The sequence below is a fragment of the Sciurus vulgaris genome (genome assembly GCF_902686455.1).
Source record: "Sciurus vulgaris genome assembly, chromosome: 4".
Taxonomy (NCBI): Eukaryota; Metazoa; Chordata; class Mammalia; order Rodentia; family Sciuridae; genus Sciurus; species Sciurus vulgaris.
Genome location: NC_136464.1, coordinates 163500949 through 163521475, shown reverse-complemented (window position 1 = coordinate 163521475; position 20527 = coordinate 163500949). Strand labels below are relative to the sequence as shown.

The window sequence follows — 20527 nt, the reverse complement described above, 5'->3', positions numbered from 1 at the left end:
AGACATCCCAAAGTCTCAGGTGAAAATGCATCACATCTTCACGTTGGGCTTGGAGCACAGCTGCTTCTGTCCCAAAGCCTGTGTGCAATGGGGGTGGGCACTCCACCTCTGCATGGTTGTACCTCTGCTCCTTAAACTGCATCAGGAACTTACAGAGTGTCTTTAATCACAACCATTTTTGAGTACTTGAAATATGCCATCCCAGCTTCAAATGATTCTAAAGGAACAAATCAGCATAGCAATTTGCAATGAAGAGGGGCACTCATGAGAAGGGTGTCCTTCTAGGCTAAGTATCTAAATGTGCAAGTTAGCCAGTTCCTAGAATTAAGAAAAGTTGCTTCAAACCTGTTCATTGCTCCTATTTTCTGATTTCTCTGGACTATAAACCACAGGGCCACAAGGTTAGTGTAAGGATGGGGTAAGATGCCAACTACCCTGAGGACAGGTCTCAGGATAAAATCAAAGAAGTGTTGTTCCAACTGAAGCTTGCCAAGGCTGTGCCAACCAGATGCCACAGCACTACCCTGAAGGTCAGACCTTCGGTCAACACCCTCGCTGTCTGCACATTCTCACTGAAGATCCTTGGTCTGGGATTGGAGAATGAAGATGGATGTATGTAGGATGAGAGAAGTATGTGAGTGTGCCTAGGCGTATGTGCATACCTCTGTGTGTGCAAGCATGTGACCAGAGAAGGTACATGTGCATGGACACATAAAGCATGGCTGGATGGCTAAAGTCTGACTGTGGACTATTCTGGCCAATTCATAGATAGGTCATGAGCAGGACAAGGAAAAGAATAGTCTCAGTGGACCTTTTTCCTTCTCTCTGAATTCTTTCTGACAGAGGCACATGATACATGGATGCTGACAGAGGTACAGTCCCAATTGAAGGGGCAGAGGTTATTTGAGCTTGATGAATTAGAAAACCATCTTGAAAACAAGAACTTCTGCAGAAATCAGTGCAAAGCAGCCCATCTTATAAAATGAAATCACCTGAGGATCTGATGCGAGGACTATCTGGCATAGACATAGCAGAAAAGTTCCTAGGTCCCACTCATGTGGAGGAGTTAATGTCAGTAACACAAGCATCATGTTAGGGTTCAAAGCTATGTGGCATGCTCCTCAAATCCAGTGTACATCAGGATCATCTGAAGGACTTGCTAAAAATCACATCTCTGGGCCCCACAGCCTGAGTTTTGAGCAGGAAGTCTAGGAGAGGCCTGAGAATCTGCATTTTAACATGTTCCTAAGAAATGCTTCTACTGCTGGTTGGGGTCCACACTCAAAGAGCCATGGTAAGCAGAGTGGAGAAAAATCCAGCATTCTTCTTTAGGTCTCACTCCATTTAGTGAATTTACTGAGTTTTTTGTTTGTTTGTTTTTCTTGCAGTGCTGGGAATTGAACCCAGGGCCTTGTGCTTGTGAGGCAAGCACTCTAACAACTGAGCTATATCCTCAGCCCATATTTATTGTTTTTTGATTAGTAGAGTTGAAGAGGTATTTAAAGGCATAGTACAGGACATGAGAAAAAAAATCAAGCAAATGATCAAAAGGGTATTAAATAAAATAGAAAATAAATGATTTAAATAATTGGTATAATTTCATTTGAGGAAAAGGTGAACAATACTGTTTAATGGATATTTTCAATATGTAAGTATGGTAAGTGTTGATTATGACTAAGGGGGTTCTCTGGATTTCCAGGGGTTGGGCCAAGATAAAAATAGAATTAGAGATTAGGAATATTAAAATATTGCTAAACATTGAGGGAAAGTGTAGACCTTCAGTTTCCAAAGATATCTTGGTTTAGATGATTAAGATATGATATAGAAAATTCTGCTTCAAAATTTTTCTTCTAATTCTTAAATTCTGTAGAGCCCAAGAATAAATTTGCTCACAATTCAAAAGGATTCTAGAAAGAGTAAAGGTAAGGTTAGAGTGGAATCAATTTTCCCTTAGGTTACACCCCAGTAAAGGTCACTGTCCCTCCCTCCTTATTTGAACTATATTATATTTTCAGCAACCCAAACAAGAATCCCATGGATTCAAAGTATTTTGTTTGATGATAAATGAAGATCCCAAGTTTTACAGAGAATTCCATAGATGCTGTTTCATTTTTTAGGTGGTGGTGGAGGGGTGGTTCATAAAAATCAAAGGGAGATCAGTAAAGAAAAAGGACCAGGTGGATAGAGGCATGGAGGGAAAGAGGAAATACTGGGGAATATTATTGGTCAAATTCTATTGTTAAGTTGTGTGCATATATGAATACATAATAACAAATTCTAGCATTCTGTACAACTATAATGCACCAATAAAAATATGGAAAAAACTAAAAAGATGATGCAGCTCTACACTTACAGATGTGGAACGATTATCCATGCCATATTATGGAAAGATTATGAAACACCAGGTAACATCATCCCCATTAAATAAATCATTGCTTCTTAGGAAAAAATAAATGCTCGCTCACTTTTTAAAATATTCTACTTTAAATTGTTCATTCAAATAGCCAAATACCAAGGGAATCTGTGCATCACTAAATGTTTTCATTTTTGCTCCACACTTATTTTTAATTGAGTTTTCTACTGATGCTTAAAATTAGTGTCTGAATTTTTATGATTAAAAAATGTCTAGCTGGGTGTGGTGGCGCATACCTGTAATCCCAGTGGCTCAGGAGGCTCAGGCAGGAGGATCACAAGCTCAAAATCAGCCTTGGCAACTCAGTGAGACCCTGTCTCAAAAATATATTTTTTAAAAAATGGCTAGGGATGTGGCTCAATAACTGGTACCAAAAAAAAAAAAAAAAAAAAAAAAAAAAAAAAAAAAAACTAGGTCTCTTCTGTAGAAATTTTATACAATGGAGATATTTAAGTTATATGTTAACATCCACCTCCACTATGTATTTAATGTATTTCAATTGGAAAAAATAAAATGTTCATGCCTCTTTGGATAGGAAGGAAACACAAAGGATAGAATAGATAAGGTAAGTTAAATGTTAACATTAACCAGTATTTTTGTAGCTAAAAAATGAAGATGAGATACTTTTAAATTTCTCTGATTACCTGTCTAGGAGAAAAGTTACTTTGGGATGAGTGTAGTTGAATTTTAAAACCAAGAACAAAGGTTTCTACCTCACCCTTCTCAAGATGAATTCATGCAGGCACACACAGTTCCCCAGACAAATCTGTAGAGTAATAAAGAAAACTGTCCTTGAAAAATGGAGGTGAAAACCTGGGTTGCTAGGTATGTTCTCTTACATATATAAACATACTGCATGTTTATGAAGTTCCCAAGAGAACTTTCTTTCTTTAAGATAATGACAAGATTTTAAAATGAGAATATTAACGTAGAAAAACTATGTCTACAGTTCTCTCTTAGATCATAATAAGAAGTTCTAGTAAAAGTTTAAAGTTCATATCCATTGAACACAGGTTGATTATTAACCTCAGACAAGAACAAACCTCTCTCTATGTATATTTATGTATATAATATTTGCTATATTTATATTTTAAGAATACTGAAAATGTGACACTTATCCTTGAAACTCCAGGTGTAGTTTACAGATCTTCAGACCAGCATCACCCTGGAGCTTGTCAGTAGTTCAGCCATGTCCCATACCCACTGACACAGAATATGCATTTTAACAACACTCTTTAAATATTGAACATTGGAAGCCGTAGGCAATATGACCATTATTTTTTTCTGCATTTTTTTTCTAGGAAATAAATTTGTCTGCTAATTAAAACCATGATGTACAAAACTATTAGTTTAATAATGCTTCAATTTTGAAACATATTTAAAGATTCTAACCAGATACCAAAACTATTCAATAGTCATTAAAATTTTCAAAGGGGTCAAAAAAGCAATCTGTTCCTTTATTATAGTGGGCATACAATCAAGGTGAAAACGTAAACATTGGTCAAAATAACACCATAAATGCCACTTGTTTAATATATATTTATAATCTGAAATGGTACGCCATCCTCAATTCACATGATATATACAAGACCATGAAATAAAGATAATTATTATTTTCGTAATGGTTTAAGCACTTCTTTAAAAAATGTAAGAAATCTCCAAGATACTTTTATTGGCACTAAATATCTCTGTTCTTCATCTGCTCTTTTAAATTTCTTATTCCAATCCTGCTTTAAATCCTGGGGGAATCTAAGACTATTCATGCATGACAAGTTAATTGAGGAATTCTCCCCTCCCATACTGATCTTCGATTCAGGCTTCCAGGGAGGAAGGGGCTCTGCCTCTCCTCGTTACGTCTGCCCAGGAACCAGGAAAAAACAAACTTTACCATAAAGAAACAAACTTGAGCTGGGTGTAACTCAGTAGTACAGCACTTGCTTATTACGTATAAGATCCTGGATTCATTTCCCAGCACCACAAAAAAGGAAAAAGGAACTTGATTGATAAAAAGGAATAAAGAGTTAAGGTGTAAAAAGAAACATAACTTTGGCTAACCACACCTGGGTAATTAGCCTCAACTAAGGATTCTGATAAGGTTAAGTAACTCGTTCTGGCTTCAAAGACAACTGTACTGAAAATAATATAAGTTCCTTGTAAACTAGAAATAGTAACTACATGAAATAAAAGATTACCTGCTACCTCAGAGCTGTTGGAAATTTGACATTTTTCCATATGTATTTGGTCTTGTTGCAAGAAAATGTTATTGAACATATGAATGCATACACACACATAAAACATGTACATATACATTGACATACGTGCACATTTCTTAATGATTAACCTCATAAAAACAAAGAAACCTTGTAGAAAACCACCTACACATCCCCAAATCTTCATAATTTAAACAGTACGGACACATTAGAGTTGAACTGAAAAATCCCTTAACTGAAATCTGTTATTTTAAAAACGGGTCAAAAGCAGTCATGGGGCTAGTATTTGTAAGACCATTACACTGAGCACGGTACAAACAGACCTCCTTTACTTACAGCCACATTGACTATCATTTCACATGTCATTTTAAACAGGAAACTTTATTTCCTAATTGTAGAACCAAATTTTTGTAACAATAACATGTTAAAAAGTAGTTTTTCCTTTGCCCTGACAACCAGCATTGTGCAAAGAGCAAGACTTAGGCTTTAGTGACTTCCAATTCTGGATGTACCCTGTGGCTTTGTGGACTTAGCACATTTCGTACCCTCTCCTTCCAGTCCTAGTTTTCTGATCTGCCAGAGTGTGTTTATGTGACTAAAGCTAAAGAGCAGATAAAATTTGAAGCAGGGGGCTTAGAAAGCAATATGTTGTCAATAGTAGTTCATATCGTTATCCTTATAATTCTTACTATTGAAATATGCAAATGGGAGCCACAATTCCTACAGAGGCATCATTTATTGCTTTAAACCTCTTTATCAATATTCCCCAATTCATATCAAAACACTTACCTTTGTCACTTCCTCAAAGAGAGAAGCTCTTAAATTTTAAGTGATTAAACATGAACAGACTCATCATACTCAATCTACCAAGTCTATCCAGTGTTCAAATATATTTTGAAGGCATCAACTTGATTAGGTTGATCATACAGTGAGATGTATTGAAAATCCTTTCTCAATTCTTAAATATTTCAGTCCCTCTCCCACTTCCCTAAGTAACCTCAGGGAGGAGACACAGATTCAAGTAGAGGATTCAGTCACACTTGTGCTACATTAGAAGAGGCTTTGGAGAGATGAGACCACTGTGGGAGTAATATTTGGAACAAACCAATGCAGTTAAATTATCACAAACAACCCCTCCCCCCAAGGGCCCTGAAATACTGATCTTGCTGCCATGGGAATGTTGATGAGATGTCCAGAAATTTATCTGACTGTATAACTTCATTACAAATAGAGCAATGGTAACTGTGTCTTCATCTTTCTGCATTAACAGAAACATCATGCAGACTCATGACTTTAAAGTATGTTTAAAGTCAAATTTTTCTGTGCAATTTCCCAAGGCAATCTTTGCTTTCTGAAACCAGACAATACAATTTTTATTGCATTTAGGTATGTGTGTGTATCTATGTGTGAATAGAAGGAAAGTTCGAATTTAACTTTTCATGAACAACCATGCAATTTTTCTACTTGTGAACTCACAGGATGTAGGAGATACATGCCACAGTCATGTATGTATGTTGCGCATTCACAAACTTAATCATTAAAATAGGAGACCACCTGTTTCAAATGTATTCTTTGCTACAGACAATATAAATAAGAAAAACTTGGTCTGTACTATTCAATTCTATTTATCTCAATCAAGAGTAACCACTAATATGTTCTTAGAGATAGGAAAGGTGATATTTGCGTAACTCATGAGAGTTTCACATTAACTTATTTTTCAGAACATATTAAATTAAATTTAATCTACTTTCAACAGTTATCATTAATATTTTTGTTTTGTTTCCTGAAAACAATCAGACCTTATGAAACTACAATAGTGGGTCTAATCAATTCTATTTCATATACAATTTATTTTAGAAAGGATGTATTGAAAAACTGTACTTAAAAATGACTCAATTCTATATTCACATGGCAACATTTGAAACTAATGGTCTAACTAACACAGGACACCATGCAGAAGGAGTTGCAGCATTTGTAGAAATTGCAAAGTAATTCTTACTAACAGTAATTGCTCAAAGTAAAGAAAGAATGAATCAGAATGAGTTCCTGGTTTCAGTGTTGGTAACTCATTACTGAGTTTATGTTAAGAGAAACAGATCCCTTCCAAGCATAATTATGTAAATAATTTTTGTTGGCTTTGAAAATATCATATTCTGTAAGATACATGCAACATTGAAAGTCTACTTTCATTTTTTAAAAAAGAAAGTTCAGAAAAAGTAATTGCTTCTCCATTTTCCTTAGTAACTCAGATTTATTTTAAAGTCCAGGTAAAAACTCTGGAACTTGTTTACTTAAATTAACATCATGGCCACGTCATATCCCTTCCTTTCCCACATACCACCATATAAAACAAAAACCACACCCCCAAATAGAATACAAAACAAAATCCTTACTCCCAAACACAAAAGTAATGCTGAGCAGAGTAGTCAACAATTTTTTTGAAAAGGTGACAACACTGGTAACATCATTTTCAATCAGTCACTTAACTCATTTAAACGATGCCATTGCTTCACCAATGCTAAGTGCCCCAGTGGCTTGACAGAGAATCCAATGCAGAGAATTGAAGGGAGCACATCAACCATTGGGTGGGCAGTGGAAGTGCTTGGTATAGGCAGTGTCCTTCTAGGTGGAAGGCTGCTTGCTACACATCACTAGGCGACCGTGCCCTCTGGGACAGGCTGGGCGGGATGCAGCCGCAGCAGATGAGGCAGAGGGCTTTCTGGATCTCTTGGTTTCTGAAAGCATATATAACAGGGTTGATGATGGAATTGTAGGTGGCCGGCAGGAGAGTGGCGTAGGTGTAGATGGAGGGATAGGTGTAATCAGCTATCAAGGAATAGAGGGTGAAAGGCATCCAGCAAGCAGCAAAGGTCCCAAGGATGATAGCCAGGGTGGAGACCCCTTTCCGGGTGGTCACATAGTGCGATGTGGCCAGGAAGTGGTGTTGTAGGGCTATCTGATGGGCGTGCCTCATCACAATCTTACAGATCTGAATGTAGAGTTGAAGCATCAGTGCAAACATAAAAAGGAAAGAGACGGAAAGAATGGCAGCGTTGTTCTTGGTGAGAGGTCTGACCACGCTGCAAGTGGACTCGTCCCTCAGGCAGTTCCAGCCCATGACAGGCAGTAGCCCCAGGCAGATGGAGGTCCCCCAGAGCATGACCAGCATGACATAGGTAAACGTGACCGTCCTCTCTGAATGGTACGTCAGAGCGTAATATAGCGAGAGGTAGCGGTCAACAGTAATAGCCAGCAAGCTGCAGACAGAGGCGGAGAAGGAGGCGACAATGAGTCCGATGGTGACCAGCTTGGTGGCTTCTGACTGAAGCAGGTAGGCAAAAACAAAATTGATGATGAGTCCAATGCCAGCCAGCAGGTCTGCAAGAGCCAGGCTGCCTATCAGCAGGAACATAGGTGCTCGCAGGCTAGGGTTGTGGAAGATGATAAGGACCACAATGGCATTTTCACAGGAGATGAGGGTTCCTGAGGTACACAAGACAATGTCCCAGGGGTTGACTACCAGCTCAGGCTCTGACTCTACAACAGGAACCTGGGAGGAGACAGCGGCTGAGATGTTCTCGGTGGCACCGGCATCTAAGTAATCCCGAGGCAGCCCGCTTAAATTGACCTTCGGGTCTTCATTCATTTTAACCCCTGTCCTCTTCAACGAAAAGACAGGCTTTTTAATGTTTAGGTATAGCACGGTGACAGTCCAAGATCATGCAAAACACACACACAAACAGAAAGCCAGCCCCAACTCAGATACCAGTGTCAAATGCCACAAGCTTTGGGAACTGTACACTGGTGAAATAAAACAAAAGCCAAAGTCTCCGTGGATTAAACCCCACAACAAAAATGCCGTTTGGCATTGGGGAAAACACGGGGCAGGACTCCAAAACACGGGCGTGAGCGATGTGGGCACACAGGGACTCGCAGCGGTCTGTTCGCCAAAGCGTTGGGATTGCACATTTGAGAATCACATCTTGCATGCTGAAAACGAACAACTGTTTCACATCTGGGCAGCTGCTGAAAACACCACGCGGCAGCCGCAAGTCGCGAGTCGGGGACCGCCATCCTCGATGGAATATTTAAATGGCCTCGAACTCCCACCTTCCAAAATCATCCCTCGCGCGCGTGCACACCCTCAAACACACACCCCACCAGAACAAAGAGGGGGTCCCAGACTTCCCGCCCTGTGCACGGGGCAGTCAGAGAAGACCACAAAAGGCAGGTGTATGCAATGGAGGTGCAGAGACAGACAGACGGATGCCCATGCATTGCTGCCGCTCCCCTGGCGGCGGGGACGCGCGGCAGACGCGAGGGTGACAGACAGGGCACGGGTACGGACGGCCCGCGGGGGCGGGGGTCATCGAGGGGGGGTCACCTTGGCACGCGCGGATCAAGAGGTCTCCTCTGGTGCTTCCAAAGAGCGCGGGCTACTCGTGCGGCATGTCGGCGCTGGTGCCCGCGGCGGCGAGGGGCGGTGGCCCCGCTCCAGAGTGGGCCAGCAGGGCGCGGGGCTCGCACTCCGCAGCAGGTGAGTTGCACGGTGGCAGGTGAGCTGCGGGCTTGGCTCTCGAGCCCAGCTCTACCCACAACGCCCGCCCTGTCGCACGCTCTCCGCGCGCGCGCGCCCCCGCCCCCGCCTCGCGCGCGCCCGCCCGCGGGAGCCCCGAGAGGCAGCGCGCGCCCCCATAGGTCTGGGCTGCCGCGGGGGCGCGGGCAGTGGAGGGCTGCCCGGGGCGGAGGGCGAAGGGAGACCACAGCCTGAGAAATGCTCGGTCACTCTGTCCCGCCTGCTGCGCCCCGCACCCCACCCCAGCTGGCAGCTCAGGACCAGCACCCTGGCGGGACAGGGGAGCGCTTCTTGAGAACCCGTGACCTATTTCGTTCCTGTGATTTCTCTCGAGAGTCCTACTCTCCAGAGGCCAGACTTTTCAGCTCCTCTTCTTAAACTGGTACATTTATGACCGAAAGAATTGCTTAGGGTGATATTGTATTCGGGATCAGCAAAAGGTGCAGAGTGGCCAGGTTAGGGAGGCCGATCCTTAAAAGAGCAAGATTCTCAGGGAGCTGTTTTAGAATTGTCCACCTGCAAAGGGGCCCTTTTCCTTAGATGTATTCTCAACCTCGTTCGTTATTATTGTTCCCAAGGAACATATGCTTAACTGGATATATGCTGCGGCTATGTGGATCATCATTATTATATCCGAATTGCACTTATTAAGTGCTCCTTGAGCTGTGCTTTCTAAAGGAAATCATTTACAAAAACTCATTTTTTTGCAGAAGCTTCCTGTGGATGCTGGCCAAAACTCGGTTCATTTAGGTGCTGCAGTAGCACTGTTAATTTATTGTTTTCACTTTACCACATCAATCAATTCTAAGATTAAGGACCTCATAGTAGCGGTCTGCTTTCAAGAGTCCACATCCCCTCTGGATTTAAAAAAAAAAAAAAAAAAAAATCTCACAGCTCTTAAATTTAAACATTGTCTCCCAGCTTAAAAATGGGAGAAAGAAAAGGCACACTATTCTGTGTGAACAGAGATGGTGTGCAGGTCCCGGGATCCTAGAAGTCCTTCCTACAGGGGCATCATCCCAGGAGTCATCTGCCTTCCCCTCCTGCTCACTGTCGTTTCTACTGCAGTCCAGCAGACTCAGAATCTCCTTAACTCTCTTCTCCCTTCTCTTTCCTTCTCCCATCAATCAGTTTCTGACTCCAACGTTGTCCCAGCTTGCATGGCAGTCTATCTGCTTCACCTCCCCAGTTGCAGTTTTCCTCATTTCTCACTTCCTGTACCCAGTCAATTCTCTTTCCCACCCCCAGCAACACACTTCTCCAGGTGTGTGGTTCCTCAATTTGACACACCTGTTCCAGCCATCTAAGACCACTCACTTTCTTCAAAATAGTTTGAACTTTCCATCTAGACAAATCTGCTTTGGATTATTCGGACTTTGTTTTGTTTTGTTTCATGGTTTGTCTTGTCACCTCTCTCCTCTTTCTGGGTCTTCTGTTCCCTAAGACAGCACTTCTCAAACTTTCTTTTGCATACAAAGCACCTGGTTTACAAACCAGTAATTCAGAGGTGGAACGAGATTCTGCATTTGCAACACTCTTTCCCAGGGATACTAATGCTGTTGGTCCTTGGATCACATCCAGAAGCTAAGTTCTATGGAGTGTTGAGTCACTTGTACATGGTAGCTAGACATCAGCCGTCTCTTCATCCAAAGAGCTGTGCTAAAAGCTGGGTGTACAAATGCAGGTTAGAAATGGTCTCTGTGCTCACAGGCATGAATGGTCTGGTACATGCACACACACACACACACACACACACACGTACACACAATCTACAATAATGCAAGGCAGCATATGGTATAATGAAGGGATATATAACTTCCTCTCAATTTCCTTGTGATAAATAAATCATTTTAGAGTAAATCAACAAAAAATGAACAACTATTTAACATATGCATGGTAGTTTCAGCAGAATGTGGCTCCACTTACTTGCTAAAATTTTAGAAGCCTCACTCACATTGGTTGTAGAGTTCAGGGAAAGCGAATACCTAGGGCCTGGTAGACCCTCATAGTCAAAAACACTGAGGTGGGTCCTGACTTCACAGAGATTTCAGGAGTGGAATTTACTCTTTAATGTGTTTGGGAAATAAGATAACAAAAGTGAGAACTGGGCAAGAAAAAAAGGTTTTGAGGTAGATGGCAGAGGTGTGTGGAATTTTGCAGTAAAACCTGGGGAGAGTTAAAGGAAGGAACTGTGAAACATATACCTGTGTCACATGGCAGAGCCCAGGAACTGGCAGCAAAGAGCAGCGAGGATGCCCAGCTCCTCCAGGCGGCCAGCATCAGCCGTATCGACTGTTCTGTGGCCTTAGCCCTTCCCCTCAAATGATTACTTGTAACTTTACTGTATCCTGATTCCATGTTTATTGGCATGTTTGTCAAATATTTTGTGGCCAAGGAGCAGAAATCCAATTCCAACTACTTAAGAACAAAAGGCATTTTGTTGTCTGGCATAGCTGAGAAAGATCTAGAGCGTCTCATGAGGAGGAAGGAGAGACTACAAGAAGCAGGTGCCCCGCACCTGGCCGTCAGTTCCTCCCTGCTGTATTTCAGCTTGTTTTTGTGTCTCTATGTCTGCAGGCCTCATGCTTTCCTATTTCAGATAGGTTTCCTTCATGAATCCATGAAAAGTGGCTCTAGGCAGCCCAAGGCTTGCATCTGGGACCATCTTCCTTACTTGCAGAGTGGGATCCAAGGGAGAGAACCCTGGCATGAGCTAGGCTATGTGCCCAGCTACCAGCCGACCACTGTAGCTAAAGGGATGAATAGACCAGTTGGCCAGGCCTGGGTAGCGTACAGAGGCCTATGATGCAGGTCTGTTACAGTTTGACTCTTGAATATTCCTCAAATGTCCAGGTATTAAAGGTTTGTTTCCTAGGGTGGTGCTCTTGGGAGGTGGTGGAAACTTTAGAAGGTGGGTCCTAGTGGGATGTCCTTAGATCCTTGTGGGACGGTGTGCTCTTGAAGGGAGTTGTGGGACTCCAGACCCTTCCCTGTCCCCTTTGCTCCCTGGATCATGATGTAAGCAGTTGTGCTACACCACATGCTTCTGCCAAGATGTGCTCCTTTGTCTCAGGCCCAAAGCAGTGGGACCAAAACATCCTGGACTGGAACCTCCAAAACTCTGAGCCAAAATAAATCTTTTCTCTTTTGAGTTAATTATCTCGGATATTTGGTTATAGTGATGAAAAGCTGACTGTCACAATACCCCATCTGAACTTCATCAAATGAGCATTTTTTTTCCAGAGGAAAAGTGAGTTGAGATACCAGGTAGGCAAAATCCAGGGTGTCCTCTACAGCCTGGAATCAGCTGGGCAGATCCGGAAGTTTTGCACAGCCTTCAGTAATGAGAGCCATAAAGGAGGTGTCTGTGTAGCTGTCTTCTCAATTTAGTCACTGCCCATTGCAGGACACTGTAACAGATGCCCTCAGTATGTGATGCTTGTTGCCTTTTCATCAATTTTGTTCACTTATTTGGTAATTTCAGCAAGAGGTTGTAAACCTTCCCATATGGTGTGGCACTTTCACGACCAATACTAACAGTTCTTGTTTTGTGTGATAAAGGTTCTGTCTGTCTTAATCATGAATAGCATCTTTGCCATCCTAAAACTGGAGACCATATCCTAAAACTGCAGGTCTTCCTCATCACTGAATTTGTAAATTGTGAAGGCATCCCAGATTGTTGGTGGGAGCAAGAAATAAACAGAACCAGTGTGGTACAATATATGCTATCTATGCTGAAATTTTGCTAGTCAGCTTCTTTCTTACTTGTATTAATGATTACTAGTCATTTTTCATAGGTTTGATTAATTGCTGCACTCTTTGAACAAGGTTTGCTCATGCTTTAGTCTGTATCCAAGGGTATAGATCACACCTGACAATAAAACATGATCTCCAATTGAAGTTTAATTTTATTTGCTTCTTTATCATATAGTAATTTTATAAATGACTTATAGAAAAGTGCATATTTTGCAAATGTAGAGTAGGATGAATATATACTAGATGAATATATACATGTAACCACTTCTTGAGAAATAGATTGTTCCTAGAATCACAGCTTCTGGGACAGAAGTTCCCTGTGTTCCTTCTTTGCAAGCAAAGCAATAAACCATCTTTTTCCTTTTTCTCAAAACCATGTCCTCATTATTGGATTGGCATCATGGACAAGCACTGAGCTTTCAGCAACGAATTTGGCACTCCAGATGAGACCCAAGAGCAACCCGCACTCCAGCTTTCTTGGGCAGGCTTGGCTGTCCAAGGAACCCCACTTCCATGCTAAGAATGTAAGATCCTGGCAAACTTGCTAAGAGCCAACTTCAGGAGAGTTAGGAGACAGTGAGTTTGCCTTGGGTTGAACCAGAGTAAGACCTGTGAGTAAAAGAGGGACTGAAGGACTGTCCCAGCAGCAGCTGAACCTCCTTTTGCTTCAGGGAACTCCTGCCTGAACAGTACAGGAAGCTCCATCATCGTCCACTCTGAGAAACAGGAGACCGAACTCAATAAAGTCATGACACCCTTGACCATTTGGTAAGTCCCCACAATGTGCATGCTGAGACACTTGATTCCACACATCTTGTTCCTCTTGGGAACATCTGGCCCCTCTTTGTGGGGATATTTGTGGCACAGTGGTGTAGGAGTCATGGTTAAGCCAGACTTGGGAGCCTAGCCATATTTACTTCTTTCTGATCTGTTCTAGGTTCTCATCTGTTAGTTGGCCTTGGGTTTGGGAATTCCCGCTGGTTATCTGACTGTGTTTGTTGGTTTTTTGTTGTTGTTGTTTTGTTTTGTTTTTGTATCTGTTACTGCCCCTTTTAATACATGACCAATACTGCATTGATCCTATAGGTAATCTCTTGGGAAAGATCTTGGCTGGTCAATTTAAAGGTTCCTGTCTTTCAGCCCTGGTTATGGTGATCCTCTTTCGTATGTGTGTGTGTGTGTGTGTGTGTGTGTGTGTGTGTTTTGGTATGTTACCGGTCATTGAAGACAGGACCAGGCTGCCTTGATCTTACCGATAGTCTCTTGAGCAGAAAGATCTTGGCTGAATGGGCCATGTATAAGTGTAAGCCTGTCTAAGAGAAAGATGGTTTGCTCTAACACAATCTTGCCTTTGGATGGTTTTTCTGTATTATTACACAATCTCGACATTGAAGTTGGTCTGTCATGGGTAAAGAGATTCTGTGTGTACAGGCATTTATGCAGTTGAATGATAAGGGGCCTGAACCATCAGGAACTAACTTGAAGGTGACAAAAGGCACTTCCTCTGTGTAAAATGATAGCAGGACCCCAGAAGAAAGGGGTAAAAAAGATTTTAATCTTTTAAACCCAGTACTGGCACTCCGAGCACGATTTCTCAGCCTGGCCCCAGGCAGCCGCAGATCATGTCACCGGAGACACTAACTCTCAACTTGAAAAAAAGAAAGAAAAAAAAAAAAAAAAAAAAAACCAGAAAAGTTGCCTGAGCTGTAGAAAAATGATCAAAGAGAACCTGGCCTCTGCCCTGCCTTCCAGCCCCTTTTGCCCATGGAAGGTGGAGGCTGCTGGCCACAAAGGATATGGCAGCAGGTTCCAGTACTGTCAGTTATGACCTGGGGACAAGAATAGTCTCCCCTTTAAAGATCTGACAGGACACTCCATTTGGCCAGGAGATATCCATCACTGGGGGAAAAGAAGTTCTTGCTATAATAGTATCCCATCAAACTAGATGCATGGGGAGACTGGCAAAATAAACAACGGCTCCCAGAAAAGAAAAAGACAAAAACTAAGGCCAACCTGCGTTTTGTAGGCAGTCTCTGCAAAGGGATCTTCCAGGAAGCCCAAAGAAAAGAATGGAAAGGGCCTCAATATGCCTAGTCTTATAAAAGGCCCCAAAGGAGCCTCTGAGTACAGTTGACAGTAGGAAACTCACTTAAAGTTGATCACATCATGATAATGATAAGGTAGACAGGGAAGGCTCAAAGGTATCCTGTGTTCCAACCCCTTGAATGTCACCTGTGAGAGAAAAGATTAAGATACAGTTTTTGTGGATGCCAAATTGTCTGCTCTCTGTCCTATGATGAAATTTGTTGTTTAAATTACATGCACAAATAACATTTATAAGGATTGTTTCAGAATATGAATTTAAGAAAGGCTCTGAAAGTACAAAACACAAAAGAAAGAAGTATGAAAATATTTTAGGATAGAAAATTAGAAGGTTAGAAAAATGTTTCTGGATAAGAATGTATTTTGTCTAATAAAGTAATACTCTTGTGCTAAAGTCCAAGATGAAAGAGGACAAAACTAAGGATGTAAAGACATTATGAATGTTTATGTAAGTTACAGAATTTTTGCAAAGATATATCTCAAAAAGTTTGTGTTTGTGATTAAATTGGCTATAATTAACACAGTTAAAGTTATTTGACCTTTAATGTACTAATATGAAACAAGGTCTAAAACATTGATCTGCTCTTATATATCAAAATAATTTCAATAATACAAACAACAATAAATGTTGGTGAGGATGTGGGGGAAAAAGTACACTCATACATTGCTGGTGGGAATGCAAATAGGTGCAACCATTATGGAAAGCAGTATGGAGATTCCTCAGAAAACTTGGAATGGAACCACCAATTGATCCAGATATACCACTTCTCAGTTTATACCCAAAGAACTTAAAATCAGCATATTACAGAGATGCAGCCACATCAATGTTTATAGCAGCTCAATTCAAAATAGCTAAACTATGGAACCAACCTAGGTACCCATCAACAGATGAATGGATAAAAATATGTGGTATATATATGATGGAATTTTACTCAGCCTTACAAAAGAATCAAATTATAGCACTTGCTGGTAAATGAATAGAGCTGGAGAGTGTCATGCAAAGTGAAATAAGCCAATCCCCAAAAAACAAAAGCTGAATGTTTTCTCTGATATTCGGATGCTAATTCACAATGGGTTGGGGGGCAAAGGAAGAATAGAGTTACTTTAGATTAGGCAGAGGGGATTGAAGTAAGGGGAAGGGATAAAGGGATGGAAAGGATAGAAGAATGAATCAGACATTATTACCCTGTGTACATATATAATTTTATGACCAGTGGGATTCTACATCATGTATAATCGGAAGAATGGCAAATTATACTCCATTATATATAATGTGTCAAAGTGCATTCTACTGTCATGTGTAACTAATTATAAGACAAATTAAAGAATTTGTAAAAAAAAAAAAAGATAATTTTCTTGTATCTGTTAGGTTTTATTACTTGGGGAAACTAAGACTTAAAGGAATTAGGGTTTCTACTTGTTTTAAAGTCTTAAATGATCACCTTGTAACTGATAAGTAAACAACTGTTATTTAGGTTATAACAATATAGTTGACATGCTAAATATATCTGACTAGGTTATGTGTATGCATCTGAGAACCGTATCTGTCTAAGCCTTGTCTAAGTGTTATGAAAAGTTTATAAAATGAAAGTTTATGTAAGTTTATCAGCAAGATAACAAATAAGTGCTCCTTTTATACATTGTATCTGACATCGAAGAGCCACACTATTATTTGTAGATCTGTCTTACATCTGTGGCATTGACTCAGTCAATTTCTGATCATTAACACTGTTTCCTAAAGTATAAGAGATTTAAGGCTATCCTTTGATTTTTACTAATCTGTGCAGAACTGTGATTGCTGTTTATCATATACTGTGGATTCTAAATTGTACTTTTAAAGTTAAAATAAATTCTGATATTGTGGAAGGACAAAAAAAAGTTAAACTTAGCTAAGTGTAAAACTTAGAGGAGCACTTTGCCAAGTTGGTGATCTCCAAACTAAAATTATCTATAGCAGTAGTCTTGGATTTCTATAGAAATAACAAATTTCATTCATATTTATTCAAGTCATATGATGTTTTATAGCTATATAAAGTAACCCATTGTCAATAAACTATATAAACAATTTTGTGTTACTCTTCCTGCTGAAATTGGAATTTAAATGTATTTTTGGAAGGTAATAAGGACAGCCTGATCTGTTTTAAGGTGACATTGTAAAACATGGAAACCACTTTTTCCACAAAAAGAAAGTTAAAAGCTCTTCTAGCCTTTGTTTGATTCATGTTTTATACATGATATTGTATCATGCTACCTGTTAAGAGCCCCACCTTACCTGAGTTAAGACCCTTCCTCCCACCTTACTCCAGGTTAGAATGACTCCAAAATAAGCTAGACCTGAACTCATTTAGAGTTGTGTTCAAATGATCAAATTTTGTTGTTAAGATTACTGTCATCTCAAAATAAAAAGGGGATATGATATATAACAGTAAAGATTTAAGATTATAAAAATAATTTTTCTCTGTTCACAACTATTACACAGGTTGAATTTTTTTTGTTCTGTTAATTTCATTTTGTATTCTTCCTTGTAAACTTTATAACTGTTCCCTGTTAGTGTTTTGCAGAGGTATTGCTTCTAATAAAACAATTTCAGTTAATTTGAGATAATAAGCCATCATCTATACAACAGATAGTATGTTATGTTCACTTCCAGTACTAATAATGACCCCAATTAAAGGAAAGGGGTAACTATTGAATTATAGATATTGAAGTTATTTATAGCCTGTTACTCCCACTTTAAAATTGGTGAAACTGACCTGTTGGGTGTTTAAAACCAAAAACTTGGAAACCAAAGTTAAGGAAATAAAAGGGTCAAGGAAAGAGCAGCCAACATTTTGGCCTTTGTCTCCTAAAGTCAGCCTGGACCCAAAGAATGATGGGATCCCTCTTGGGCCCTGCAACTCCAGTGAGTCACCCAATCTATCAATCAGGGAGATCGAGAGGACCCTAGAGAACAGGAAACCAACTAGTGCACATTTTGCAAAGGAGCAGGTCATTGGAAAGGGAAATGTCTCTGTTTCTTCCAAGAGAAGCCATGGATGGTCAACCATATCCTGAGCCATCCTGGAAGATGGCACTGCTGGTAGAGGAAAGCTAAAGGAGTCAAGAAGCTTCACACATGTCCCTAAGAGTAATCTCTGAGGTATCTCAGTTGACTCTTAAGAGTAGATAGGAACAAGGTCAGTTTTGATCAATTTGGTCCTAAACATCTGACAGGAGAGTATAGCCTAAGCACAGTCCTACATAGACATTTAAAAGGAAAAACAATGTGTGTGTTTTTTTAAATGTAACTTAAGATGTACACTTATGTCAGTTCTACTTAAAATAAGTAAAGCTAGAGGTTATAGAGGAAGGTTTCTTGTGAGGCAGTGCCTAATATGATGATCATAAAGGACTCTAGAGTCAAAAGTTTGTCCTGAGTTAATTTGAGCCAGATCTCTTAGACCTACAAATAAATTTCCTAACCTCCTACATTGATAAACTTGACCTGTTTCCCACTAATATGATTATGAGTTACTGTCTTCATGGTTTTCAGAGACTGGCTGAAATAGTAATAGCTTTTGTACTATTTGTTTTCACAAAAGTAATGCTTTGCTATCTTGTTTATTGTTGTCTTGGAGAGATCTCTGCCCTATGTATGCATTGTCCAGTCACCTGTCATCTGCCACTGTGGACCTCTGAATTGCTCTGATGCTGAGTACCCTTAACTGTTCCCTCCCCACCTGATAGAGAACAAGGTTTACTCCCTAGAACTTTGCCCTCTTTCAGCAGGAAACAGCTTGGAGATATCACCACCCATTTTTCCATAGAAATGGAATGTAAAAATTGACAGTGGAGAAATGTAACAGTGGTCCACTTTATGCTTTGAGTATAGTCCTTGCTTTTATGCTACTGTGATTTATTTTTTAAATGGACATATTTCTTTCTCTTCCTCTTTCCCTTTCCCTCCCTAATCTCTCCCCCTTCCCAATCTCAGGGGAAACAGGTTTATCTTTCTTTCCCATCCTAGGCAGATTTATCTGTCCTTGAGCACAAACCCACCATAGGAATGAAGTAATCCAGACTTTGGGAATGGTACCAGAAGATCTCAGAAATGGTTCTCCCAAATTAACAAGTGAATTACAACTACAATGGAGAACATGGAGAACATGCAGAATGTAGCATTTCAGTCACCTCTTTAAAATCCCCATGTTCCTGATAAGGGGCATGATCACAGCCTCTGGGACAAGCAATAAACCTTTTTCCTTTTTCTCACAAAACAATGAATCAAAAACAAAAAACATTCCTAGCAGCCCAAAGCCTTCCTCTTGTCCCCTCTAGTTATTATCCCTGGAAAGGCAGTCACTATTCTGAATAGTGATAGATTAGTTTTGCCTGTTTAGGGACTTTATATAAATGGAATTGGGCAGTTTTCATACTTTTGTGTCTGACTTCTTTCACTCCGCATTATGTCTGGGAGATGTATTCATCTGTTGCATGAAGCAGTAGCTTATTCCTTTTCTTATTTCTGTTTCTGCATAGAATTCTATTATATGAAGTGTGTCTTTGTGCTGCTATAATAAAATACCTTGGACTAGGTAATTTGTAAGCATCATAAATGTATTGCTCACAGTTCTGGATGTTGGGAAGTCCAAGATCAAGACACCAGAAGATTCAGTGTCTGACAAGGGCCCATTGCTCATCAATTGTGCCTTCTTCTGTACGGTGCTAATCCTATTCATGGAGATAGAGCACTCATGACCTAATCACCTCCCACAGCCCCACTTCTAATACTAACTTAGTAAGGATTAAGTTTCAACCTGTGAATTTTCAGAGACATAAACATTCACCATAGTAAATATTCTACAGAGTTTGTTTGTTTTTGGTTTTGTTTTGTTTTGTTGTAATCCATCTCTTGTTGATTGACAGTTGTAATCTGGTTTTGGCTATTATGGATAAAAACCATGATGAAAATTCTGATATATGTCATGGGATGCACATATATAAGTATTTCTATTAAATATATTTCTAAATTGCAGAATAGATGGATCAAAAGGATAATTTAATAGTGAATTCTCTGTTTAAACAAAACCTAGTTTCTATTTAAGGAAAGCGAGGGTCTGTGGAAATCACAACATATCTCTACTCTTCCCTCTAAACTTTCCATTTTAATAGAAAAATAATGTATTTCATGGAATATGAAAGAGAGAGACAAGGGACATAAACATCACATAAAGATGATATTCAGCCTGACTCTGAGACAGGAGAGATCCATTGTCAGCACTGACTTTGCTTCATTTCTATCTATATTTTTCCATTTTAAAATTATAATACTTAGAAAATAAACATCTTTTTCTGACTATAAAGTAATACATATTTATCACAGAGAAACTGGAGCCTACAACAAAATTAAAAAGTAAAATTTCTTATATGCTCAAAGAGAAAGGAAATTCTGCTACTCTATATAAGTGTGTGCATGTGTGCATGTGTGCA

At 40.0% G+C, this 20527-nt stretch overlaps 1 protein-coding gene across 1 annotated transcript; it reads right to left on the bottom strand.

Moving 5' to 3' along the window:
* Nucleotides 1-5700: 5700 nt before the first annotated feature.
* Nucleotides 5701-9316, bottom strand: GPR12 (G protein-coupled receptor 12). Its single transcript, XM_079136136.1, has 2 exons — nucleotides 9008-9316; nucleotides 5701-8284 (listed from the first exon to the last, which is right to left on the bottom strand). Exon 2 carries the CDS (start codon nucleotides 8267-8269, stop codon nucleotides 7265-7267), a length of 1005 nt encoding a protein of 334 aa, XP_078992262.1. The 5' UTR covers nucleotides 8270-8284; nucleotides 9008-9316; the 3' UTR covers nucleotides 5701-7264.
* Nucleotides 9317-20527: the final 11211 nt, after the last annotated feature.

Excerpts from the sequence above, each read along its gene's own strand:
- GPR12 (XM_079136136.1), bottom strand. The coding sequence starts at position 8,269 with ATGAATGAAGACCCGAAGGTCAATTTAAGCGGGCTGCCTCGGGATTAC.